The sequence below is a fragment of the Salvelinus sp. IW2-2015 genome, linkage group LG18, assembly GCF_002910315.2.
Source record: "Salvelinus sp. IW2-2015 linkage group LG18, ASM291031v2, whole genome shotgun sequence".
Classification (NCBI taxonomy): domain Eukaryota; kingdom Metazoa; phylum Chordata; class Actinopteri; order Salmoniformes; family Salmonidae; genus Salvelinus; species Salvelinus sp. IW2-2015.
The window spans coordinates 69,167,443-69,194,794 of NC_036858.1; the positions used below are offsets into that span (position 1 = coordinate 69,167,443).

At 41.3% G+C, this 27,352-nt stretch overlaps 2 protein-coding genes and 1 long non-coding RNA gene across 3 annotated transcripts in view; all 3 read right to left on the reverse strand.

Annotated features, from left to right (window-relative positions):
- The window catches only part of LOC111977374 (deubiquitinase DESI2-like), a 50,338-nt gene extending 38,279 nt beyond the window's left edge, over nt 1-12,059 (reverse strand). Inside the window, exon 1 of the mRNA XM_024006762.1 lies at nt 11,549-12,059. Coding sequence (XP_023862530.1) covers nt 11,549-11,587 — 39 coding nt within the window. The 5' untranslated portion in view covers nt 11,588-12,059. The remainder of the gene's footprint in view (nt 1-11,548) is intronic.
- LOC139029190 (uncharacterized) overlaps nt 1-27,352 on the reverse strand; it is a 980,011-nt gene that overhangs the window by 89,161 nt on the left and 863,498 nt on the right. The gene's annotated exons all lie outside the window — the stretch shown is intronic.
- The window catches only part of LOC111977868 (cation channel sperm-associated auxiliary subunit epsilon-like), a 23,906-nt gene continuing 8,919 nt past the window's right edge, over nt 12,366-27,352 (reverse strand). The window contains exons 11-22 of the mRNA XM_070448674.1: nt 17,682-18,121; nt 17,420-17,478; nt 17,239-17,317; nt 17,095-17,147; nt 16,804-16,857; nt 16,691-16,724; nt 16,367-16,446; nt 16,148-16,247; nt 15,966-16,046; nt 15,701-15,858; nt 12,778-12,831; nt 12,366-12,657 (exon numbers count right to left, since the gene is read on the reverse strand). Of these exons, the coding sequence (XP_070304775.1) occupies nt 12,522-12,657; nt 12,778-12,831; nt 15,701-15,858; nt 15,966-16,046; nt 16,148-16,247; nt 16,367-16,446; nt 16,691-16,724; nt 16,804-16,857; nt 17,095-17,147; nt 17,239-17,317; nt 17,420-17,478; nt 17,682-18,121 (1,328 nt within the window). The 3' untranslated portion in view covers nt 12,366-12,521. The remainder of the gene's footprint in view (nt 12,658-12,777; nt 12,832-15,700; nt 15,859-15,965; nt 16,047-16,147; nt 16,248-16,366; nt 16,447-16,690; nt 16,725-16,803; nt 16,858-17,094; nt 17,148-17,238; nt 17,318-17,419; nt 17,479-17,681; nt 18,122-27,352) is intronic.

A 27,352-nucleotide genomic window follows, 5' to 3' on the forward strand; every position in this document is an offset into this window, starting at 1 on the left:
CAAGCTGCTTGCATAGCAAGTAGGCCTATTGCTTATTCCTGTAAGACTAACTAAGTCGCTCTGGATAAGAGCGTCTGCTAACTGAGTAAACTGTAGGGGAAATTATTTACATATACTATTTCTCTATGCATGCACATGTATTAGCGATCCTAATATTGGGCCTAAGCTTTCATGGCTAGCCATCTAACAATTTGTGTTTGGTGAGGCCAATGTAGTGAAAGTAATATGTGTAATGTTACAATTGGTTATAAACGAGACTAACTACAACAACAAAAAACATGCGGAATGCATCAGATCACCTATCCCATTATGTGATGTTTGTGTAGAGTTTGCTCCTTGTTTGCGCATTGATAGGGGATATAGATCAAACTTAATTTGGTTTAGCACTTGCTCCTTGTAATTCTAGTAATCAATTAATTCTTAAACAAAAGTGCATAATATTTAGAATCGAACATATTTGTTGTTTACTTAAGCCCGGTCATACTAGCACAATTTATTTTAGAACTCAGTGGTAATTTACAGGCAGCGGTGCATCTCGGGAAGTTGCTTGATCAAGACCGTGCTTCAGCAACTCCTCTACTGCATTCAACAGCTTTCCAAGCAGGAGTGAGTAGCTTTGCAAAAGGTGAGTATCTCCTTTAAAACCATACAACCACTAGCATGTTATTTACCTACACGTATAAATATTTATTGGGTAAGTTAACAAGTGCCCTTTATAAAAAATAATAACTTTTCAGCACAAGAATAGCAAGGACATTAGCCACTATGTTACATTCTAGCTAGCAAGAACACACAACATGTTAAAATGGTAATTTGGTTAAATTAAGAATTATCAGATATTTGGCTACGTTTGGCAAATAGTATTTGACTATATCAGTTTAAAAATCAGATTAATTGTGCAATTCTGCTATGTGTACTGAAGTATAATTGTAGCTAAGATTGCTGTTAAATAGTAGTGGAGCAGGTTGAGAGCTTCAAGTTCCTTGGTGTCCACATCAACAACAAACTAGAATGGACCAAACACACCAAGACAGTCGTGAAGAGGGAACAACAAAGCCTATTCCCCCTCAGGAAACTAAAAAGATTCGGCATGGGTCCTGAGATCCTCAAAAGGTTCTACAGCTGCAACATCGAGAGCATCCTGACTGGTTGCATCACTGCCTGGTACGGAAATTGCTCGGCTTCTGACTGCAAGGCACTACAGATGGTAGTGCGTACGGCCCAGTACATCACTGGGGCTAAGCTGCCTGCCATCCAGGACCTCTACACCAGGCGGTGTCAGAGGAAGGCCCTAAAAATTGTCATAGACTGTTCTCTCTACTACCGCATGGTAAGCTGTACCGAAGTGCCCAACTCTAGGACAAAAACATTTACATTTACATTTAAGTCATTTAGCAGACGCTCTTATCCAGAGCCGCTTTCACAATTGGTGCATTCACCTTATGATATCCAGTGGAACAACCACTTTACAATAGTGCATCTAACTCTTTTAAGGGGAGGGGGGGTTAGGAGGATTACTTTATCCTATCCTAGTATTCCTTAAAGAGGTGGGGTTTCAGGTGCTCCGGAAGGTGGTGATTGACTCCGCTGACCTGGCGTCGTGAGGGAGTTTGTTCCACCATTGGGGGCCAGAGCAGCGAACAGTTTTGACTGGGCTGAGCGGGACTGTACTTCCTCAGAGGTAGGGAGGCGAGCAGGCCAGAGGTGGATGAACCGAGAGTCCTTGTTTGGGTGTAGGGCCTGATCAGAGCTGAAGGTACGGAGTGCCGTTCCCCTACCAGCTCCGTAGGCAAGCACCATGGTCTTGTAGCGGATGCGAGCTTCAACTGGAAGCCGTGGAGAGAGCGGAGGAGCGGGGTGACGTGAGAGAACTTGGGAAGGTTGAAACACCAGACGGGCTGCGGCGTTCTGGATGAGTTGTAGGGTTTAATGGCACAGGCAGGGAGCCCAGCCACAGCGAGTTGCAGTAATCCAGACGGGAGATGACAAGTGCCTGGATTAGGACCTGCGCCGCTTCCTGTGTGAGGCAGGGTCGTACTCTGCGAATGTTGTAGAGCATGAACCTACAGGAACGGGTCACCGCCTTGATGTGAGTTGGAACGACAGGGTGTTGTCCAGGATCACGCCAAGGTTCTATGCGCTCTGGGAGAGGACACAATGGAGTTGTCAACCGTGATGGCGAGATCATGGAACGGGCAGTCCTTCCGGAGGAAGAGCAGCTCCGTCTTGCCGAGGTTCAGCTTGAGGTGGTGATCCGTCATCCACACTGATATGTCTGCCAGACATGCAGAGATGCGATTCGCCACCTTGTTATCAAGAGGGGGAAAGGAGAAGATTAATTGTGTGTCGTCTGCATAGAAATGATAGGAGAGGCCATGTGAGGATATGACAGAGCCAAGTGACTTGGTGTATAGCGAGAATAGGAGAGGGCCTAGAACAGAGCCCTGGGGACACCAGTGGTGAGAGCACGTGGTGCGGAGACAGATTCTCGCCACGCCACCTGGTAGGAGCGACCTGTCAGGTAGGACGCAATCCAAGCGTGGGCCGCGCTGGAGATGCCCAGCTCGGAGAGGGTGGAGAGGAGGATCTGATGGTTCACAGTATCAAAGGCAGCCGATAGGTCTAGAAGGATGAGAGCAGGGAGAGAGAGTTAGCTTTAGCAGTGCGGACGGCCTCCGTGACACAGAGAAGAGCAGTCTCAGTTGAATGACTAGTCTTTGAAACCTGACTGATTTGGATCAAGAAGGTCATTCTGAGAGAGATAGCAGGAGAGCTGGCCAAGGACGGCACGTTCAAGAGTTTTGGAGAGAAAAGAAAGAAGGGATACTGGTCTGTAGTTGTTGACATCGGAGGATCGAGTGTAGGTTTTTTCGAAGGGGTGCAACTCTCGCTCTCTTGAAGACGGAAGGGACGTAGCCAGCGGTCAAGGATGAGTTGATGAGCGAGTGAGGTAAGGGAGAAGTCTCCGGAAATGGTCTGGAGAAGAGAGGAGGGGATAGGGTCAAGCGGGCAGGTTGTTGGGCGGCGGCCGTCACAAGACGCGAGATTTCATCTGAGAGAGAGGGGAGAAAGCGGTCAAAGCACAGGGTAGGGCAGTGTGAGCAGAACCAGCGGTGTCGTTTGACTTAGCAAACGAGGATCGGATGTCGTCGACCTTCTTTTCAAAATGGTTGACGAAGTCATCCGCAGAGAGGGAGGAGGGGGAGGAGGGGGAGGAGGATTCAGGAGGGAGGAGAAGGTGGCAAAGAGCTTCCTAGGGTTAGAGGCAGATGCTTGGAATTTAGAGTGGAAGTGGCTTTAGCAGCAGAGACAGAAGAGGAGAATGTAGAGAGGAGGGAGTGAAAGGATGCCAGGTCCGCAGGAGGCGAGTTTTCCTCCATTTCCGCTCGGCTGCCCGGAGCCCTGTTCAAAAGGCTTCTCAACAGTTTTTACCCCCATGCCATAAGACTCCTGAACAGGTAATCAAATGGCTACCCGGACTATTTGCATTGTGTGCCTCCCCCAACCCCTCTTTTTACGCTGCTGCTACTCTCTGTTTATCATATATGAATAGTCACTTTAACTATACATTCATGTACATACTACCTCAATTGGGCCGACCAACCAGTGCTCCCGCACATTGGCTAACCGGGCTATCTGCATTGTGTCCCACCACCTGCCAACCCCTCTTTTACGCTACTGCTACTCTCTGTTCATCATATATGCATAGACACCTTAACCATATCTACATGTACATACTACCTCAATCAGCCTGACTAACCGGTGTCTGTATGTAGCCTCGCTACTTTTATAGCCTCGCTACTGTATATAGTCTTTTTACTGTTGTTTTATTTCTTTACTTACCTATTGTTCACCTAACACCTTTTTTGCACTATTGGTTAGAGCCTGTAAGTAAGCATTTCACTGTAAAGTTGTGTTCAGCGCACGTGACAAATAAACTTTGATTTGAAATAGTACCGCTCTAGCTAGCAGCACACGGCACCAACTTGCAGACATGCTGACTAACTTGTAATTTATTTGATAACCTGTATAACAGTAAGTAGCTCCAAAAGCAAACTGCTACTGTAGCTATGATTGTAGTTATAATTACTATTAGATTGGGTAGTAATGAGCTGTTATGTTTATTTTACTATTGTGGTTGTATTCAGTGACTTGCTAGCCAAACATCAGATATAGGCATGTGTAGCTAAGTAACTTCTCCAGGGTATGTTGTGGCATTTAGCTAGTATGCTGTTAGCTAGCATTGCGCTATCTAGCATGGTGTTAGCTAGCAGTGTTTGTTAGGACCGTTAGGACACGTGGCCGAATTTGCACATGTGCTGGTTAGTTAAAGTGTGTTTAGTTAGCATGGCTCTAGATTGCACATGGTCCGAATTGCACGTGCTGATAAAAGCTGCTTGTTGGCTAGCTTGGAAATAGTTTAATAACCTGCATAATAGTACAAATGCTTCTAATTAGTATTGGGTTTTAAACCCTTCTTTTTCCAAAATATGATTTAAAAACCTAAGAATATTCTAATGATTAATTAGCCTAATCTTGCAAGTAGTAATGTTAGTATATATTTTGTTATTTTACAATTGTTAGTTTGTGTAATGAGATGTTATGTTAAGCAAACCATGTTATAAAACTGTATTTTGCAGTTAGTAAACAGGTTTACCTAGACAGCACTTATARCTTGAATTGATCAATTTCAGAATAATTTGTAAATAATTAACATATTAACTAAAGTAAATAAAAACAATGTATGTAAACATTCTTTTTTAGATTCTTGGAAATCCAAAAGCATTATTCCTTCAATGGATGAAGTGTAACTGTAAGTACTGCAGATTTGATACATCAAATGAATGCATCCTTATTAGACATTACAAATTGAAGCATGGACATTATGCAAGATCCTCCCCATTACCATGTATGCATCAAGACTGTCCGTGCACCTTTAAAACAGAAATGGCACTCAAGAAGCATTTGACTCAACACCGAAGAAATATTAATGAAACAGTTACTGCTTGTATAAAATGTGACATGTGTAATTTTTCTGAGCCCTGTAATGTTAAGCAGTACTTTTCTCATTTGAGAAGTAATTTCAACAATAAGGATTATATGCAAGAAGAGATTCAGAAAATAAGTCCTGACTGGGTAACTGTTGATGCAGCAATGATGACTACTTTCTCATTATAAAATGTAGTAACTTAATGTTTTTCCCTCATCAATCTGCACACAATACCCCATAATGACAAAGCGAAAACAGGTTTAATAAATGTTTTGAAAATGCTTGAAAAAGTTAATAAAAGATACCTCATTTACATAAGTATTCAGACACTTTGCTATGAGACTTGAAATGTAGCTCAGGTGCATCCTGTTTCCATTGATCATCCTTGAGATGTTTCTACATTGGATTCCACCTGTGGTCAATTCAATTGATTGGAAAATATATGGAAAGGCACACACCGGTCTATATAGAGGTCGCACAGTTGACAGTGCATGTCAGAGCAAAAACCAAGCCATGAGGTCGAAGGAATTGTCCATAGAGCTCCAAGACAGGATTGTGTCAAGGCACAGATCTGGGGAAGGGTACCAACAAAATTCCGCAGAATTGAAGGTACCCAACAACACAGTGGCCTCCATCATTCTTAAATGGAAGAAGTTTTGAACCATAAAGACTCTTTCTAGAGCTGGCCACCCAGCCAAACTGAGCAATCGGGGCAGAAGGGCTTTGGTCAGGGAGGTATCCAAGAACCAGATGGTCACTCTGACAGAGCTCCAGACTTCTTCTGTGGAGATGGGAGAACCTTCCAGAAGAACAACCATCTCTGCAGCACTCCACCAATCAGGCTTTTATGGGTGAGTGGCCAGACGGAAGCCACTCCTCAGTAAAAAGCACATGACAGCCCGCTTGGAGTTTGCCAAAAGGCACCTAAAACAAGATTCTCTGGTCTGATGAAACCAGGATTGGACTCTTTGGCCTGAATGCCAAGTGTGCCATTCATGAAAGCTGAAATGGCACACATACACAATCCATGTCTCAATTGTCTTAAGAGTTAAAAATCCTTCTTTAACCTGTCACCTCCCCTTCATCTACACCAGGGGTTCWTAAACTTTTTCAGCCTGGGACCTAAATTAGAAATGTGTTTTCCTGGGACCCAAGCTCAGAAAAATATGCAACTATACATAAATATTGGTACATTTCATTGCCCTTATGCCTAAAACAAATGCAATATAGACAAACAAATAACAATAAAATATCCATATAAATATCTGTTAATGTTTATTTCCCCCCATTAAAAAGACAATCTTACATATGTCTAGGATGGAACTGTTGCTGTTAAAATACATAATTTTCATTCCGAACTGGAATAAACAGATTGATCACATCACACAGATGAACAACTGAAAACACACGCAGGCTTTTTGATAGTACAACCCAGTAACAGTACAGATGAAAAATAATGATCAGGCCTACTGTACATCTTACTGTAGAAATTATTGTTGAAAAAAGTATAGGTTGGAACTGTTGCTGTTAAAATACAATACATTTTTATTCTGAACTGGAATAAACTGATTGATCACGGCACACAGATGTAGACCAGAAAACACACACACACAGTCCTAATGAGAGAATATATATTTTCGGTGCTCTGTTTTTGACAGTGCAACACTGAGGTTATGCTTGAAACTGTTTCTGTGCTTGTTTTTTAGTTGTGGTGCCAGAACATCTACTGCTTTCTCAGTCAGGCAGGAGACTGCTTCCTCCTGTAGATGAGCAACCCAGAACTGTGTGTGTGTGTGTTTGCCTCAAAAAGCATCTTGCTTCAATCAGTTTATTCAAGTTAAGAATTATTGTATTTTAACAGCAACAGTTCCAATCTAGACCAGTTTTCAACAATCATTTATACAGTAAAATGTAGTGGGCATTATCATTTTTCATGTTAATCTGTACTGTTACTAGGGTTGCACTATCAGTAGCTAGCTTGCTTTGGCAAATGTTAGCTATTAGCTGTGTACAAGGCCAGGTGATTGTTTGAAAGAGAAACTCACATCTACTACTGAGAGTTAGTTCGTACTCCCTTATTTCTGCTTATCATCACCTGTTATAAAATGACAACAATGCCTTGCTAGCTGATTTACTTTTCCACTGTCTAAGCACTGTTTCCTGAAGGATTCTGCCCTGTTTTGAAAGAACTCCCTGGGATTACCATCATATTAATTTGTTCGTTCGGAGACTCATTAGTAAGCACTTCCCCGCACAAAACACATTGTGCTCCTCGTTATAAATGTGTATGAAAGAGAAAGAAACTCATCGCTGTATATATGTTTCATGACAATTGATCTCAGTCACAACTTGTGGCTAGCATGAGCCAATTTATGACAGCGGTGAGTGATGTCGAGGGGGAAATGACAAGGCAGTGGCAGCAGCGCATCATCTGCTGCTGAACGACAGCGCATCATCTTCTGCTGAACCACAGCGCTGCATCGTGTGTGTCGCGGAGTGATCTTCAAGAAAGCTGCAGAAAAAAAGATCCGGTAAACCGCGAAGCACACGGGCATCTCCCTCACACTCCCGCAGCTGCGAAACTGAGCAGATACCGTTGCTAAACAGAGAGCGCAAATGCACTTGGCCAAATCAATTCCAGTAATAAATGAAATAATTATACAATTTACTCTGACACATACTTTAAAGCTGATCTACACTGACTACTGTGAAGTGGATTTAACAGGTGACATCAATAAGGGATCATTGCTTTCACCTGGCCAGTCGGTAATGGAAGGGGCAGGTGTTCCTAATGTTTTGTACACTGTATATATATWTTTTTAATAGACTAGTTAAGCAAATTTTCTGTTAAAAAAATACAATTGGTGCAAAAAATCATACGTTTGTACTCCCTATTTTACTTGTATCCATGGCTCAGGCAGTTAAGTGGACACAAGGCTGTTTGGCTCATCTCATTCAGGAAGAGGGATAACTTTGCAGCGGTTTCTGATTAATGAACAATTAGTGGGTGGCAACATTCAAATAAAACCCAGCCCAGAAACATAACCTGAAAATAATTCGTACATGTCACAGGCAAAGTCACTGCATTCACACGGATTTGCACTAAGTGGGCAGTTCGGATGTCACTTCAAGCCCAACTAGCTATATCATTGACTAAAACGATTATTATTTATTGACTTAAATCGTTGTGCAACATCATGGGTAAACTCTGGCCAACGTATTTCAGCTCAAAAATGTGGATTTCTACTAATGTGGACATTTAAACAGTTTGGTCAGTCTTAGTAACGTTTGCTAGGAATCTATTTTGGAAGACGTAAATCCTAAATGTAGAATAACCACTGCTGATCTAGCCAGGGTCCTATGAGCGTCCCACTCTCCCCCATGACCGAGGTAAAGACAGTTTTATGTTGGATATTCAACAGATATTCACGCTTTCAAACCACTTGAGCCACAGACTCCAAATAAGTGTCATGTTGGAAAAATTGCGTACAACATTGCACAGGTCTTATTTTCACAATTTGGACATTCATTCKCTTTCCAAAGCTAATAAACATGTGGAAATGTGAGCAGCATTTTGTATTCCTAGTTGAATGTTAGGGAGCGTAAACAAAGTACAAACCTTTTTTACATTGAAATTTTATTAGCTCCTGGGTCATGTGACCTACTTGACTCAAACAAGGTTCAGAATGTCCACTAACTACCCTTCTATATTGCACACCCTTTAATTTGTTCATCTCACACGTGTTTATATAAATTGTTCTAACATTCACATTTCAATAGCTCCTTGGTCATGTTACCTACTGACTTCAAACAAGGTTCAGAATGTTCAGTCAGTGGGCCTACACATTGCACACCCTTTAGTTTATCCATTTAGTTTGTCCATTTTATTTAACATTTCAATAGCTCCTTGGTCATGTGACCTATTGACTTCAAACAAGGTACAGAATGTCCACTGACTACCGTTATATATTGCACACCCTTAAGTTTGTCCATTTTCATCTCACTCAATTTTACATTATTATTTTTTCTTTCTTCGAGGCACTCAATGTCTTTAGACACRTGTGTGCTTTTGAAATCACAACTAAAAGTAATCTTGTGGATGAATCACAAAAGCATTTAGATGAGAGTATTATGAAGTCAGAGAAGATGAAAGTGGAGGACATGATGAGAGCTGAGTTATGAAGAAAATGCAATGTCAGCAAAAAACAAAACATGCGGACAATCTCCCTTCACACGTGAATTCATGTCAGTTCTTAAACATTTGCATTCTTCTGGAGGAAAATCGTTTTTTCTGCCCTGGGATAATTGATGTTCTAATGGACACTTACATGGCCATTTCCCCCCTATGGAGTGGGATACTGCTGGGTGACCTTACAAGATATTGTAATGTGACCAACACAACATTGCAATCAGTGAAATCACAGGACACCAACTGCTATGTGGAACAGTGGTTCTGGATAGTGAAGCATTCCATTTTGCAGAAGAAGAAATTCCTCCGTCCAGCTGAATTCATTTTGAAAATGCATGCCACCCTCCAAGGAAGGTATAGGGAGCACATAATAAAACATAACCTTCCAGAATCACTGTTCACTAAATCCCCCTACCGCAACAAGTTGTTGGACCAGGAAGAGGAGCAGTGGGCCAAGAGACAAAGAAAATACTCACCTCACAAGTCCAGGTCAAAGTATTTCCAGCCTCCCAGACAATTACCTGAGCCAAAGAAGGGTAAAAATAAACCAGCAGGGAAGGCACACCACAAGAGATATGAAAACAGGGATGAGGCAACATCACTCCAAGACAACGAGGCTGCAGGCCAGGTATGTTTTTTTTTATGTTAAAGGATTGTGATAGTTTGTTTTCAGTTCATGTTTAAGCGGACAATAACTCTTATAAATGTGTTTCATTTGCATATTGCAGGTCACAGCTCTGTGGCGAAACATTTGCGAGGTGGTGGTTGCTGTTGTGATGTCTACAGACAAAAMTTCCTCTTTCCTTCTCCATCATTCAGAGTTTAAAACTCTGCAGCCCCACAAATGGCTTGTGGGTGAGGTAATAAATACCAGTCATAACATGACAATAACAACAATGCTGTCATTGATTTCATGAATGTGAACCAGAACCACTGGAAGTTCATTGTGAGTAAAATCCTTTTTCCAAAATTAATTTAGGTACATTTTTGTGAAGAGGTATGAGGGTTGTGATATGGGTGATTTAATAGTAAAATCATTAAAGGGATCAATACATTTCTATATTGCTTCCCTAGTATCTGCATGAACCATCAGGCCAAGTGTTTTTGGTTGACCCTGCTGGACAGAAAGAGAAGGAGGAATTGGAACACGCTGCATTCAAATGCAGGTCTTAGTTATTCCATTGTACTGGATCTAATACATATTAGCATTTTACATACATTCATTAGTGTTACAATTTTTTATGACATACTGTGAAAAACTCTTGGCTGCTGGCTCTGTCACTTTCAGACATGTGCAAAGCAGACTGAAGGGGGAAGGGTAGCTCTTGACTTGAACTAGAGGTTATGCAATATGGGTGTATATCTACTGCACGCTTCTTAGGTGTGTAATTGACATGACCAAGGAGCTATTGAAATTTAAAACTATCATAAATGTACATTACACCACATGATTTCACAGTACACAAACAAGAGTGTGCAATATATAAGGCTAGTCCGTGGACATTCTAAAGTTTGAGTCCAGTAGGTCACATGACCAAAGGGCTATTGAAGTTTTACATTTGGAAAAATGTATGTAAAAACATGTGAGATGAAAATGGACAAACTAAAGGGTGTGCCATATATAAGGGTAGTCAGTGTACATTCTGATCCATGTTTTAAGTTAGTAGGTCACATGACCAAGGAGTTATTGAAATTTTAAAGTTAGAAAAATTCATGTAAAAACGTGCGAGATGAAAATAGACAAACTAAAGGGTGTGCAATGTGTAGGCCCACAGTGTACATTCTGAACCTTGTTTGAAGTCAGTAGGTCATATGGCCAAAGAGCTATTGAAATTCAAAAATGTAAATAAATAATTTAAAAGTGCGAGATGTAAATCGACAAACTGTTGTCACTATGTTGACGGTCCCTAACTGCTGTTGGTGGACGTAAGGAAACCTACAGGCGAATATTCGTCGAATATCCAACCTGGAACTGTCTTTACCTCGGTTTCCCCATGACAGTCAGAACCTGGGATGGCTGTTTGTTTCCCGCTGACAGGCAGATCATGACTTGGCCAGATTACAAAACAGAAGCAGCCGGAGACAGTAAAACATCCTGACCCTGGCTGTTAGCCCAGTTAAACCGTTAATTTTGGGGTTAACATTTCCATACATCAGCAATAGTTCGAAGCTCTTCCARTGCTCCATCCATTCTCCGCTTCAGACACGAGTCTTGTTAGCTACAGTAGCTAGCTGGATAGCTAGCTCGCTTTAAAACTAACGTTAGGTCGTCAATGAAATACCGGTCGTTCGGGAAACGTTAGCTGCGAGTTGCTGTGTTTTGGTTAGTGTTCTTACATTTAAGCAATTTAAATGGAACATTAACTTACCATATCATAAACGTTCAAAATTATCATCTCGTTTGCCATCAGGAATTTCTTCGGGTCCTGGTGCACTTTCGCCAGTTTTTCCCCCCGATCCACACACACTTAAACTAGTTATTTTTACTTTTTTGTTGCACTGGTTTTATCTAGTTAGCTAGCTTCCTAACTACTACGTTAATAGTACAAACAGGCAAATTATATCTTCAGTTCAGCAAGTAGTTCACAAAAGTCCCGCATCCGAAAGCTTTGTGCAATTTTCTCCATAAGCAAACAGCTGTGCAAGGCAGTCGGCTGGCTGGCAATTTAGCTACAGTACTGACTGGAGACAGTTCGCGATGAAATAGAGTTGTTAGCGAACGTGAATCTTTTCTGCGTGTAATTGCCATTCAAACATCAAAATGAAATATCTAATAATAACTATTTTCGAAGTTGAATAGTATTTTCCCACAAAAATATCCAACTGAAAATGTACACAATTCTCAGATAACGGGTGGCCACTGTCGTGCTGTAGTGAAGCGCTTTGTAACAATACATCGACAGTCGTTTAATCAACCTAGAAATCGCTGATTTCACAGCTATCCATTAATCGACCTAACATTTATAAATACAAAATCTTATGAAGCCTCTAAGAAACGTTATCAAATAGCTATTGCTTTAAATAATCCATCTAATCTAGCAAAAGAGTAATGACAACTGAAGGTTAGACATAACTACCCAGTTTTGGTTTATATTCTCCTTGGTTTATTATACAGTTTTTGAAAAAGCACCAAGAAATCAAGACAAAAAGTTCAAAGTTAAACATTACTTTTGGGATTGGTTCTTAAACATCTTATTTCAATTCCATTAACTGCAGAGACATGTTGGAGACCATAACAATCTATAAAATACATGACTCAAAAATGCATAACTGACGTTAAACATATAATTACAAACAGTAAGATTTAAATAAAACCACTTTTAGTGAAAGTATTTGAATGACCTATTCATATTTATTCCTTTTGGTTGCCAGCAGATTCCTGAAAATAGTCACATATCGACAGTAACTGTAGCCCAGTATACAGAGTGAGAAAAGGGTCAAAACAATGGCCACATATGTAGTTAGATGCTGATACTTCCTGAAATKAAAAAGAATGCAAAGATATTTGGTGGGCAATTGACCTATAACATTTAAGCCATGCTGAAAAGCAATATGTCAGGTTATTTATCATAGCCATTTTCTCTGCCCCATAACTTACGGAATTGTAATGCCATAGGTCTGGACTGCAAACACAGCATGAAGATCACAGAAGCTGAGAAGAGAAAATAGATGAAGCTGGTTGAAGGCAGTATTCCATTTCATTTTAATCTTTGGTATAGAAAAATACATTTTAACAGGACCTGCTGAAAAGCACCGACAGTATATCGACATGAGGTTAAAATGTGTTTGACAGCTGCCACCTTGTGGCCGCCACCTGTTACTACAAGAAATGCACACAAACAAGTCCACTCAACAATGTAACCTAAATAACATTTCTGAGGTGTATACCTCAAAGCAGGATCAATGACTTAGCCAGCTTACTTGCCAAAATATTCTGAAATAGTTTATTTGAAACATAAGCTTGAAATGTGATTGATCTAATTGACTCAACAACCAAAAACATATCTAAGATTCCAACACCATCATTGTTTGCCGACAACAAGACGGTGGTAAGCCTGATCACCAATGACGATGAGGCAGCCGATAGGGAGGATGTCAGAGACCTGGCAGTGTGGTGCCAGGACAACCTCTCCCTCAACGTGGGCAAGACAAAGGAGATGATTGTGGACTACAGAAAACTGAGGGCCAAACACACCCCCATTTACATCGACGGGGCTGTAGTGGAGCGGGTCGAGAGCTTCAAGTTCCTCAGTGTCCCCATCACTAAGGATCTATCATGGTCCAAACACACCAACAGTTGTTAAGATGGCACGACAATGCCTCTTCCCTCTCAGGAGGCTGAAAATATTTGGCATGGGCCTTGAGATCCTCAAAAAGTTCTACAGCTGCACCATTGAGAGCATCTTGACTGGCTGCATCAACGCTTGGTATGGAAACTGCTCAGCATCCGACCGCAAGGCACTACAGAGGATACTGCATATGCTCCAGTACCTCCCTAGGGCCGAACTCCCTGCCATGCAGGACCTCTATACCAGGCGGTGTAAGAGGAAGGTTCTAAAAATAGACTGTTCTCTCTGCTACAACACGGCAAGCGGTACAGGGACCAAAACGCACCTGAGCAGCTTCTACCCCCAATCTGTAAGACCGCTGAAAAGTTAATCAAATGGCTACCCAGACAATTTACACTGACCCCCTTTATTATTTATCTTAATTATTTTGCACTGGCTTGATGTAGTCACTCGACTCTACCCACACACTCACATACTACACTGACACTCCAACACACACACACACACAYATGCTTATTGATGCCACACTCACATAAGACACTTCCACACACGCTGCTGCTACTCAGTTTATTCTACACTGAACTAAAATAAACGCAACATGTGAAGTGTTGTTTCACGAGCTGAAATAAAAGATCCCAGAAATGTTCCATACTCACAAAAAGCTTACTTCTCTCAAATGTCAGCACAATGTTGTTTACATCCGTTAGTGAGAATTTCTACTTTGCCAAGATAATCCATCCATCTGACAGGTGGGGCATATCAAGAAGCYGATTAAAGATGATCATTACACAGGTGCACCTTGTGCTGGGGACAATAAAAGGCTACTCTAAAATGTACAGTTTTGTCACACAACACAATGCCACAGATGTCAAGTTGAGGGAGCGTGCAATTGGCATGCTGACTGCAGCAATGTTCACCAGAGCTGTTGCCAGAATTGAATGTTCATTTCTCTACCATAAGCTGAAAATGTCCCAGTTCTTCCATGGCCTGCATACTAGCCAAACATGTCACCCATTGAGCATGTTTGGGATGCTCTGGATCGTTGTGTATGACACCATGTTCCATTTCCCGCCAATATCCAACAACTTCGCACAGTCATTGAAGCGGAGTGGGACAACATTCCAAAGGCCACAAATCAACAGCCTGATCAACTCTAGATGGAGATGTGTTCACACCAGATACTGACAGGTTTTCTGATCCACGTCCCTACTTTTTTTTAAGGTCTCTGTGACCAACAGATGCATATCTGTATTCCCAGTCATGTGAMATCCATAGTTTCGGGCATAATGAATTTATTTAAATTGACTGATTTCCTTGAACTGTAACTCAGTAAAATCTTTGAAATTGCTGGATGTTGCGTTTATATTTTTGTCAGTGTATATTGCGATTGCCTAGTCACTTTTACCCCTACACACATGTACATACTGTATTACCTCAATTACCTTGTACCCCTGCACATGGACTCAGTCCTGGTACTCCTTGTATATAGCCTTGTTATTGTGTTACTATTTCCTTCTTTATTAAGCAAATATTTGTCTTACTTTTTAACTCTGCATTGTTGGGAATGGGCTCTTAAGTAAGAATTATACTGTAAAGTCTACACCAGTTGTATTTGGAGCGTGTGACCAATAAAATTAGATTTGTGTGCGTTTGTTTCGGTTCAAAGGGGTTGGAGTAAGTTATTTGTTCTGCAACCACTGGGGGGTCCCAATAAAACCACAGGACAGTGGCAGGGTTGGGATGCATTCCACAAATGAAATTCTCTCTCCCTGTAAATTCAATTTAATTAAATTCAAATTCCAGGTCAGTCTTTGAATTCAGAGATCATTAAATTCCTCTCAATTCCAATGTCAGGTAAATTCCCACAATTCTATTCCCAATTCAACATTATCCCCCAACAACTGCACAAATTATAATTCAATTCCCTCAGGGTTTCAGGCTGATCATGCCACCGTTCAGCCTAGCTATACTGGAATTACTGAAAACTAAGTCCATTAATTCCATTGACTGGGAAATGTACAAATATCAAATTCCAATTCAATAGATTAAATATTTTTATAATACTAATTCAAACAGTCCAAACAGTCTAATTCCAATTCCATAACCTGAAGGTTGTTGAAATTTCGAATTCAATTCAACATAAATTCTCCACTTGATGAGTGAATTCAAGAATTTAATTGGAATTTCAAATTAAATTGGAATTGACCCCAACCCTGTACAGTGGTCATTCACCTGTAATTGGGGTCCAGTATCTTGACATTAAACACATAGGTAGCACTGTCCACCTGGGAAAATGTCAGAAAGTTTTTGGAGCTTCTGTTCATTATTTCATAAGGCTGGTCCAGGTTCCCCAACATGCCAGGGCTGACCTTAAAACAAGTTCTGTAGTTCTGGAACGGGGATAAGAAGAATATACGTTTATAGAACAATGTTTCTGGCAGGTAGAAATGTATACAGATCATGAGAACTACAGTATATAAAGAGTACAGCTCTGTACCTCCGGACCCCAGGCCTCCTCCAGGCTTTTCCCCCCAGTCAGCATGGAGATCCAGGTCTGAGATTCATGGAGACAGGCAACCTGAAGGAGCCCCAGTGAGCATACCGGTAAAGAAAATTCAAACCCACCCCTTACACACACACTCAAAGTTAACTTATTAGATAGAGGAGTATAAACTGTACCTGGCGCATGGTTGCATTAAAAGAATAGTCCTTCCGACCAAATCTGTCCCATACTATGAAGTTGGCGTCGACGTTCCTAACATAGTGATCTCCATCATACCTGATTACATTAAAAAAAAWAAAAAAATGTAATCACGCATAGAAATATGTGAACCAATAAGAAGTCCTCTGATAGTTTTAGTCATTCCTGTTAATGTATCATTTTCTTTTTTGACTTACAGGTCAATGCTTGGGAGAAATTGATTTTTATAGTGCGTTTTGAGTAGACATCCAAATTTCTCCCAGTCGTAATGCACAACCTATAACAATAATAAATGCATAATCAATGATGAAGGCAATTTAACTTTTATAAAAATGACATAACTTACTTTAAACATCACATTTAACTACAACACTAAAATGTCCACATTTTAATACTCAAACTATTTCCATTTCCAGCCTCAGGTGCAATACTAGCTACAGTAGTTACGGTACATATCTATACTAGCAAACAGGAACATTTAGTACTGTGTATTTCTGACAACCGCAAACTAAATTACTTACTATATCGTCTTGTTGTGGATCTCTGAGTACAGACCTAAGATGAAAGAGAATGTTTGAATGCAGAGAACTGATACTAATAGGAGACAATACAGTCCTTCAACATCCTTGATTACCTTAAAATGGTGTAGTTGGTGAGGCTGTGCATCTCGCAAGGCATTCCCCAAGGCCTGGAAATAACAAGAAGGCATCACTACAATGTAGTTCTTTGTAGCTCAGTGGGTAGAGCATGGCGCTACCAGGACAGTGGGTTTGATTCCCGGGATCACCCATACGTAAAATGCATGCATGACTGTAAGTCACTTTGGGTAAAAGCATGAACGTTTATCAGTTAAAGAATAGATCAGTCCACCGTCACACTAATTCTGTCTAGAGAATATAAATCTTACAGAATAGTTTCCACTTACCTAGCAACACGGATATGTCTATTTGGTGGGCAGCCAACATTAAAATGGGATATCTGTCAACAATATGAGAGAGTTGGTAAATAACAATGTGCTACAGTAAAATATAGATGCAGCAACTGTTGAATATGTTTGAAAAATGATTACCCGACTCATTGGCAAATTACAAGTGTTGCCAATCTGGTTGGGTACTAGTTCCAGGGTAACAATTCCACTTGTTTTTTTTCTGTGAGGTAAATTAACAGTTTATGTGAATATATTCCCAAAACTGATAAATTAAGCCTTTGAATGAACATCAATCACAAATTGACAAACAAAAAGGACTGACGTTAAATGTGTGTAATTCGTTGCATCACTGTAATCCACTTTCTGGCTGATTATAAATGTCTGAAAAATCAAATAAAAGCATCAAATAAGTCTTTAGAAATGTAGCCATGGTAACTCGTCATGTATTCATTTCACTGAGCATTAGCAAAGTTTAGCAGAACAACAAAACATGCTACAAATCTGTCGACAGGAAATCTGTAAAGAGCAGCACTGTATCGCTCCAGTTTCTGGGAATGACATAATCAATACAGTAACAGCCTCACCGTGTTCACTGTGTCCACACTGTTCACACCCTCAAAGTGAAACTTCTGCTCAATATAAAGCAGGTCCGCATTGTTGCTGAGGAACTTCACGTGCACACCTTTTCCCTCTGGGTAGACTATCTGAGCCCACAGAACCATCTGGTCTCCCTTATCCATGTTATAGGAAATGGTGTTCATACTGTGCTCAAAGGAGATGAAGGGACAGTCATGGTAGCTGCCCTTCATGGCGCTCTTAGTCTCCATCATCATGGGGTACTTCTGGACGTGCAGCCCCTCAGGTGTCAGGGTGAGCATGTTGATCTCCTCTTTCTGGTTGAGGTAGAGGACCATGCGACTGTCCGGCTCCATCCACTTGTGCAAGCGCACCACCTCGTGCATGCCCACTTTACAGTAGAACAGGATATTGTTCTCCATCTTCACCAGCATGTTCCAGGAGTGATCTGAGGCAGAAAGTAAAAGAAGATGCACACCAATAAAATGTACAACCGTAAACGGGTTCTTCGGCTGTCCCCATAGGAGAACCCTTTGAAGAACCCTTGTGGTTCCAGGTAGAACTGTTTTTTGGGTTCCATGTAGAAGCCTTTCCAAACGAATGAAATCTTCTTCTACTTCTCTGCTATTCAAATCTGAAATAATATCAGAATTATCTGGTACCGATCAAACGTTACAGCTGTTTAAGTAACCGCATCAACAAAATGTACTCACATTTTTATAAACAACTGAACTTTTGACCACTTTCCCAATAGGTTTGACAAAAAGTGAGAGGGGGTGAAGTCTTCATCTACTTCTCTGCTATTTCAATCTGTCAGCGGAACAAAAATATCTGCAACGTATCTCACGATACAGTTGTTTTAGTAACTGGAGTTTTTCCTAGCAACCTAGCTTCTACACCTGCATTGCTTGCTGTTTGGGGTGTTAGGCTGGGTTTCACTTTGAGATATCAGCTGATGTAAGAAGGGCTTTATAAATACATTTGATTTGATTAACACGTTTTCCAACTTTTTCCCAAACTGCCACCGTTTTGACCACTTCCAACAAGTCAGACAAAAATGTAGAGGGTATGAAATCTTCCTCTACTTCTTTGCTATTGACATCTGGCGTATGAAAAAAAATAATCTTATACCAATAATAAATTGCAGGTGTTTGTAGTTTAGTGACGAAAAAGAAGCTCGATAACGTCAGTTAACAGCTCTGTTATGTCTCATCATTGAGTACGTTTACACGCACAGTAATAATTTGATATTAAACTGATTACGGCAGTAGGCAGATTATGCAATAGTCATGTAAACACTTTACTCTGCTTATCTTTATGGGCGTAAGGTCAATATCGAAGTAAGCATGCGCTGATTAAAACAACTGGTTTTCTGAGCAATCTTTCGAATTATTAGGACATGTAAACACCTTAAATCGGCATTCCAGCTGTGTATTTGATCTGCCAAAGTACTAGCACAAGCCCAGCGAGCCTCCCTCTTTAGCGTGAGTGAGTAAGTTCAGAACAACTGAATGTACACTACCGTTCAAAAGCTTGGGGTCACTTAGAAATGTCCTTGTTTTTGAAAGAAAAGCACAATTTTTCTCCATTAAAATAACATAAAATTTAACATAAATAGTGTAGACATTGTTAATGTTGTAAATGACTATTGTTGCTTGAAACGCCTGATTTTTATGGAATGTCTACATAGGCGTACAGAAGCCYATTATCAGCAATCATCACTCCTGTGTTCCAATGGCATGTTGTGTTAATGGCATTAGGTAGCCTGATTTCAGATGTGTCCATGTAAACACGATTATTAGGGAAATCGTTCTTCTTATAAATCTGACTATCCACAATAATCTCATTATTGTGTACATGTAACCGTACTCATTGAGCAGCTCAAACAGAACTGTTGCTATGGATACTCACACAAAGGTAGATAAAAAGGTTACAGCTGTTTGTCAAGAGTTTAGTGAAGAAAAGTAGGTTCTGTAGCTAACATCAGCTAAGAGCACTCTCGTATCGCATCATTGAGCAGCACAAATCGAGCCGTTGCAATGGATACCAATGCATTCAATTGCAAAAAAGGCCCATAGACTAGAATGTTAAAAATACAAAAATTTGAGACCCATCTCCTCTTTCACCGCTTAAGCTATTAACTCCAAATCAACGGTGAGATGTTTAGACGGACCCTACTTAGATTGCTTGTTGTCAAAAGATTTTTGATACTATATATCATTTTTTAACTATAACCATTAATGTGCATAAATTAAGATGGGTTTGAATGAGAATCATAGGAATACATTTACATTTAAGTCATTTAGCAGACGCTCTTATCCAGAGCGACTTACAAATTGGAAAGTTCATACATATTCATCCTGGTCCCCCCGTGGGGAATGAACCCACAACCCTGGCGTTGCAAGCGCCATGCTCTACCAACTGAGCCACACGGGAATACAGAGGTAGCAATTCAAAATGGTCTTGCTCATTGGCCAATTAAGCTACAAGACCAACTTTAAAACATTCAGGCTATCAAATTCTTTAATACATTTATAAACTATAACTAAATAAATGTGGATACATTTGTAAACAAGAAGTCAACAGTCATTTTTGAACCGTTCAAACTAGGGACACCAAGCCAACTTTCACAGGTTCAGATCTTCAAATTCTTTACAACTTTTATCAACTGTAACTATATACAGTGCATTTGGAAAGTATTCAAACCCCTTGACCTTTTCATTTTATGTTACGCTACGGCCGTATTATAACATTTATTAAATTCATGTTGTTTTCCTCATCAATCTACCCCATAATGACAATGTGAGACCACACAGTGACCTCCATCAATCTTATATGGAAGAAGTTTGGAACCACAAAGACTCTTCCTACAGCTTGCCGCCCGGCCAAACTGAGCAATCGGGGGAGAAGGGCCTTGGTCAGGGAGGTGACTAAGAACCAGATTGTCATTCTGACAGCTTCAGAGTTCTTCTGTGGAGATGGGAGAACCTTCCAGAAGGACAACCATATCTGCAGCACTCCACCAATCAGGCCTTTATGGTAGAGTGGGCAGACGGAAACCACTCCCCAGAAAAAAGGCACGACAGCCCGCTTGGAGTTTGCCAAAAGGCACCTAAAGGACTCTGATGAAACCAAGATTGAACTCTTTGGCCTGATTGCCATGCTTCACGTCTGGAAAAAACTTGGCACCATCCCTACAGTGAAACATGGTGGTGGCAGCATGTTTTTCAGCGACAGACTGGGAGTAGTCAGGATCGAGTGAAAGATGAACAGAGCAAAGTACAGAGAGATCCTTGATGAAAACCTGCTTCAGAGTGCTCAGGACTTCAGACTGGGGTGAAGGTTCACCTTCCAACAGGACAACAACCCTAAGCACACAGCCAAGACAGCGCAGGATTGGCTTTGGGACATGTCTCTGAATGTCCTTGAGTGGCCCAGCCAGAGCCTGGACTTGAACCCGATAGAACATCTCTGGAGAAAACTGAAAGTATCTGTGCAGTGACGCTCCCCATTGGGAATGGGAGAAACTCTCCAAATACAGGTGTGCCAAGCTTGTAGCGTCATAACCAAGTAGACTCAAGGCTGTAATCGCTGGCAAAGGTGCTTCAACAAAGAACGGAGTAAATGGTCTGAATACTTATGTAAATGTGATATTTCAGTTATTATTTTTATTTGCTGTTTTTGCTTTGTCATTATGGGCTATTGTGTGTAGATCGACGAGGGAAAAACGATTTAATCAATTTTTGAATAGGGCTGTAACGTAACAACAACAAAAAAGTCAAGGGGTCTGAATACTTTCCGAATGCACTGTACATTTGCATTAAATAACACCAACATTAGGTAGCCTAGTGGTTAGAGCTTTGGGCTCCCCGAGCTGACAAGGTAAAAAATCTGTTGCCCCTGAGCAAGGCAGTTAACTCGCTGTTCCTCGGGCGCRGGGACGTTTATGTCGATTTAAGGCAGCCCCCCGCACCTCTCTGATTCAGAAGGGTTGTGTTAAATGCGGAAGACACATTTTAGTTGAAGGCATTTAATTGTACAACTGACTAGGTATCCCCCTTTCCCTAACTCTTGAACCATTCAAGCAAGAGACACCAAACCAACTTTCATATGTTCAGGCTATCCTAACTTTTCATCTACCGACTTTTTCAACTATAACCAGTCCCCACCTTTACTACTGCAAACACTACCACTAATATAAAGTTTTTCAACATTTAACATAGTTTAAAACTGCTTTGCTTTAATTAAATAGTAAAGTAAAACTTCTACCATTACCACAAAAATATTTTAAAAGAAGTAACGCAAGTTCCAGCAATTGTACTACATGTACAATTACCATCTAGTTATTATTATCATTCTGCACGCTACTCATCTTATGTCACGCCTACTCCCGCTCCCCCTCTCCAGCGCTCGACGTCGCCGGTTTATAACCACCAGTCCTGGCAACCATCATTACGCACACCTGGACTTCATCATCACCTTGATTACATTCACATTCCGTACACTTCTCATGTTTTGTTTATCTGCATTCTTCATTATTAAACTCACCTTCTGTACCATCTTCCTGACTCCCGGCATATATGTGACATCTTACACAGTTTAAGCTAAAAACGCTGTTCAAACTTCAAAACTTGTAAAATGGTCTGGAATAGTGCTTTCATTTAATGTTTAGATTTTTATTTTTATTTTTTTTACAATCTTCCTTCACTGTAATGGGACTTTTTTCAACATTCTAAAGCTCCCCATTGTGACATCATGACTTCCAACATTCGCTGTAAACAATGTGACTTTTGACACAAATCAGCTACTTTGACCACCTTCCCAACAAGCTAGACAAAAACTTAGAGGGTGTGACATCTTGGTCTACTTCTCTGCTATTCAAATTTGGAATCGGAACAGAATTATCTTCTACATGACAAACGATATAAAAACAATTGTAACCGCATCAACAACTTTTCCTCTCAACTTTTTGAAACAACTGCTGTTTTGACCACTTACCGAACTAGTTAACTAAACTACTTGGTTTACTTCTCTGCTAATCAAATCTGGAATCGGAACAGAAATATATTGTACAGAGCTAACGATACAACTGTTTTAGTAACCGCATCAACAACTTTGTCTAATTGTTTTCAAACCACTGCTGTTTAAATCACTTTCTCAACTAGTTGTACAAAAAGTTAGAGGGTACGACATCTTGGTCTACTTCTGTGCTATTGTAAGAAATTATAATGGATACTGGTAACTTGTTTTAACCACTCCTCAACACAAGCTATACTTGGCACAACATGCACCCATCCCCACTATAACCCCCACTACTTTGTACCCTTATAAATAACCACAGACCCACACACATACTCCCCTCCCCCATGATAGGCCCCTGTGAAAACAAACGCACAGGCATTCTGCTCAAGGATGAGACTAAGACAAAGAACTGTGTGAAGAGCAATGGAAACGTCGACATCAGGCCCGGACAGGACTTACCAGACACCAGATCGACCAATCGGAAGGCCAGACTACAAGATCAACCTACTTTGCTTGTTGCTATATAATCTGTACGAAATGTTTAGAGCGCTCTCTTTTCGGACGATTCCATACGAATCAGACAGAAGGGGCCGTGCTGCACGATTTGCCAGATATCTTCACACTGAATAAACTGTCTTACTAAATACTGTTCCACCCTGTCCAAGCGTATTGACTTGGTCTCATTTCTCTAGTAACGAATCATCAACAGAACTTGGTAAGCAGAGGATGGTTAGACACCTTTGAATTCGATCCATAGAAAGTTGATGAGAGAAAAGACAAGTTTGAGACAGATTCCACAAGGACGGGTGACCTGTCCGCAGGAGACATCGGAGATTCAACTCACCCAGGAAACTGATCTAAGAGCTCGAAACTATAAGGTAAGCAGAGCCGGTTTAATCAAAATCTGTATATTGTATTATAGCCAATATCTAAATTAAGATCAGTGACTGGGCGTGAGTATGAATTTCTGTTTAAATTTGTAAAAAWAAAAAAAAACGTTAAAACAAAGGCATGGTGTAAGGATATCTGCGTTAAAAATCCCATTCCAAGTAGTCTGATAACAGTGAGGAATTAAATGGATTTTGTCTGAATGTATTCCAAGTAGTCTGATAACAGTGAGGAATTAAATGAATTTTGTCTGAATGCATTTCAAGTAGTCTGATAACAGTGAGGAATTAAATGAATTTTGTCTGAATGTATTCCAAGTAGTCTGATAACAGTGAGGAATTAAATGGAATTTTGTCGAATGTATTCCAAGTAGTCTGATAACAGTGAGGAATTAAATGAATTTTGTCTGAAATGTATTCCAAGTAGTCTGATATACCAGTGAGGAATTTATGAAATTATGTGAAATTATGAAATGTGATATTGTGTGATCAAGTTGGTAATAGTGAACCTGAGCCTACTGGAGTTGGCATTCCAGTAGACAGAAGGCTATGCGTGTTATTCTGAATGTATTCCAAATAGTCTGATGTACCAGTGAGGAATTGATGAAATAAGTTGCATGAGCAGAACCGAGACTAGTCGATAACTAATTTTCGATTAGGAGCGTTGGTAAGAAGTTATTGCTTGAACTAGGTGTATAGGAATTAAACCCGAACTCGCCAAATCAATGTGAGTGATTGAACGTTCCACGAGGCCGATTGCTACTAATTAGGGATATGCTAAATTGAGGCTGTGTTGAAAGTGACCGCCGAGTCAAAATGGGTGGGCTGTTGTGAAGCTATTTTGTGCTGATAAGTTGACTTGATTTTTTCCCTCTCGTGCTGCTGGGTTTGCCTTAAGGACTAGAATTAATTAAATAATTATTCTAGAAGCGCTAGGATACACTAATATATTGTCCCAAAAGGACACGTTTGAAATACTTTGGGAAARTATTTAATTAATTAGTTGAATATTGTGATAATRATATTTTTTGAGAAAAATGAGTCCTAGAATTAATTAAATAATTATTCTAGAAACGCTTGAATTTACTAACATATTGTTCCAAAAGGATATTGCCGAAATACTTTGGCAAAGTATTTAATTAATCGAAAAAGTGAAAAACAATAATAACGTTTGGGAAAAAGTTCCTAAAATCTTTATTCCAATTATTTTAGGAGCGTTTGAATATACTAATATATGGTTCCAAAAGGATAAAGCTGAAATATTGTTGGAAAGGGAAAAAAAAAAAGAAAAAAAAAAAATAGAATAGACCCAGACATAGCTTAATTACAAAATGGCCACAACCACCGTACCCAAACACAAATTCAATGAATACTTAGATCAGAGAATGAAAGACAGAGCAGGGGGGAAAATACAGTATAAAATAGTTTAAAAAGTGTGGGAAGAAGTGAGGCTAAAATGGACGCAGGCAGGTTACCTTAGTGGGGCKGCCCCATCARAAGGGCAACTCCTCACTATGGAGAAAGAATTAGAGGAAGTAGTGAAGGAAGGGATAGAAAGTGAAGTTGAAAGGAATAAGAACCACTTATTCACAAAGGAAGGTACAAAACATAGGGAGAAAGCAGAGGCAGAACTAAAAATAGGCATGTGGGCAATTGAAGAAATCAGAAGAGCACTCCCTTACAGAAAACCTGACATGATGGGGGTGGTCACTGGAGCCCCAACTGACACCAAAGAGGGCATGTCCAACAATAATGACGCCCCACCTACCACCACAGCMGCCCCATCRGCCCCAACCCATYTATACCCAGAACTGCCACAGGGAGAGAAAATAAMACCACCTCCCTATTTTCAAAATCCATTTACCCACCTCCCTCAAAACCCTTTTYTGACCCCTGCTGTGGTACAGGCACCGGTGTTTGTGGTGCATGAAGGACACCTAAAAGGTGCATGACTTTGGGGATCCAAGAAGGGCAACTCGTGTGTGAAGAGAGGCCTGATCATCGAGAAAGGGAGGAAAGGGATAGAGCGTACACAYAGGGACGTGGGGGGGGTTCGAACCCCGCCTCACTACAGGGACACGGTGGGTCTCTACCAACCTACCCACAAGGACGGGGTAGTGGGTCTCAACCAGGCCCTTTGAAGAGAGAAGACAGAGAGCTGATTCAGTTTTCTTCCACTCCAAACCCAGACTGGTTCAGAAACAGAACACAGATAGTCAAATAGTCTCTGAAGGGTCATGGTCGCCACCAGGACAATGCTCCTTTGGGGCCTCATTAAGGGGAAACCACAGCAAGGACGATGAAGGTGAGAACAGATTAGGACAAGATGAAGAGGAGGTGGAGCGAGACATCAGGGACTCAGTGGCACGGGCCAAATCTATGTTAGAAGATGCTGAACGTGGAGGGGGCTCATACCATATAGAAGGGGTAATGTTGGGGAAGGTGACGGATTTGGTCGAACCTATCAGACAGTCCGTACGTCTCAGGGAACAGAACAGCAGGGGTGTCTCGTCCAGGGCAGACTGGGATCCCCAACATGGTGGACGGGGAGGRWMRGAGATGCAGATGCCGTTGAGGCCCACTCCGGACGGAGGGCATGAAGAATACCAACCCTGGAAAATGACAGACCTTACCACTYTGATGGAACAATTACCCAGCCTGCATGGGGGTGCCTCTGCATGGCTCCTTCAACTGCAAACACTAACGTCAGGTCTACGGCTCTGTCTAGGTGACATGAGGGCCCTTCTGGCTAGAGCAACAGACCATACCACCATGAGTGCTYTGATAAGAGATGCAGATCTTGCCACAGCCCCGGCTGCACTGGCCCAGGAAGACTTCCGAGCGGAATTGTGGGCAGTGTTGAGAAGGGCATATCCCACAGAACGAAACCATGCAACCCTTTCATCATTCACCATCAATMCAGGGGAACAACCGGCAGCCTACCTCGACAGAGCAAAAACCACATGGAGAACTGTCCACGAAGAACCATATGACCACACTGCCACCACGGTCAGCATGTGGAAGGAGATGGTGGTGAGCGGAGCTCCAAACGAGGTCTGTACTAAACTCAGGGGCACTGTGGGGTTAATGGCACTTCCCCAGGCTCAGTTCAACTCCCATGTGCATCACCACATCACCCAATACAACAAGGATAAGGGAGGGGCTGAAACACAAGTCCAGTCCCTACAGGTACAACTTTTGAAACTGCAACTGAAAGAGGCTCAGAAGGGGGAGAAACCCAAGAAACAGATGGTGGCTGAAGACCAAMAAGAAATCTCACAAATTATTGAAAAAACTGTTTCCCAAATGATACAGCAACAACAACTACCCATCTTCACCCAGCAGGGACCACCTATACACCCACCCCAGGAGCAGCCATTCCAACTGCCGTATGCCTACCCGCTTCAGCCATACCCTTCGTCGGAACCACCACTACAACCCTACTACCCACTACCACAATCAAACTATTCACCCACATGGGGACAGCCCCAGAGGTACTCTGGATCTTATGGAARCTGTCATAATTGTAAACAARCTGGGCACATGGTGCGACAGTGTCCGCACCCAATAACCCCGGCCCAAAGCCAGTTTCTGGCCAATAGGGGACGAGGATACGCCCCTAGACCAAGAGGGGGAGTCAGGCCAATGATGTATCAACCACGTGCGGCCCTTCAACCCGCATACAACCACCCGAATCCAGACCCAAATCAGCAGCCACCTCCTCCCTTCCAGGGCATGTCTGACGAATATGCCCCATGGCCCTGAAGCTG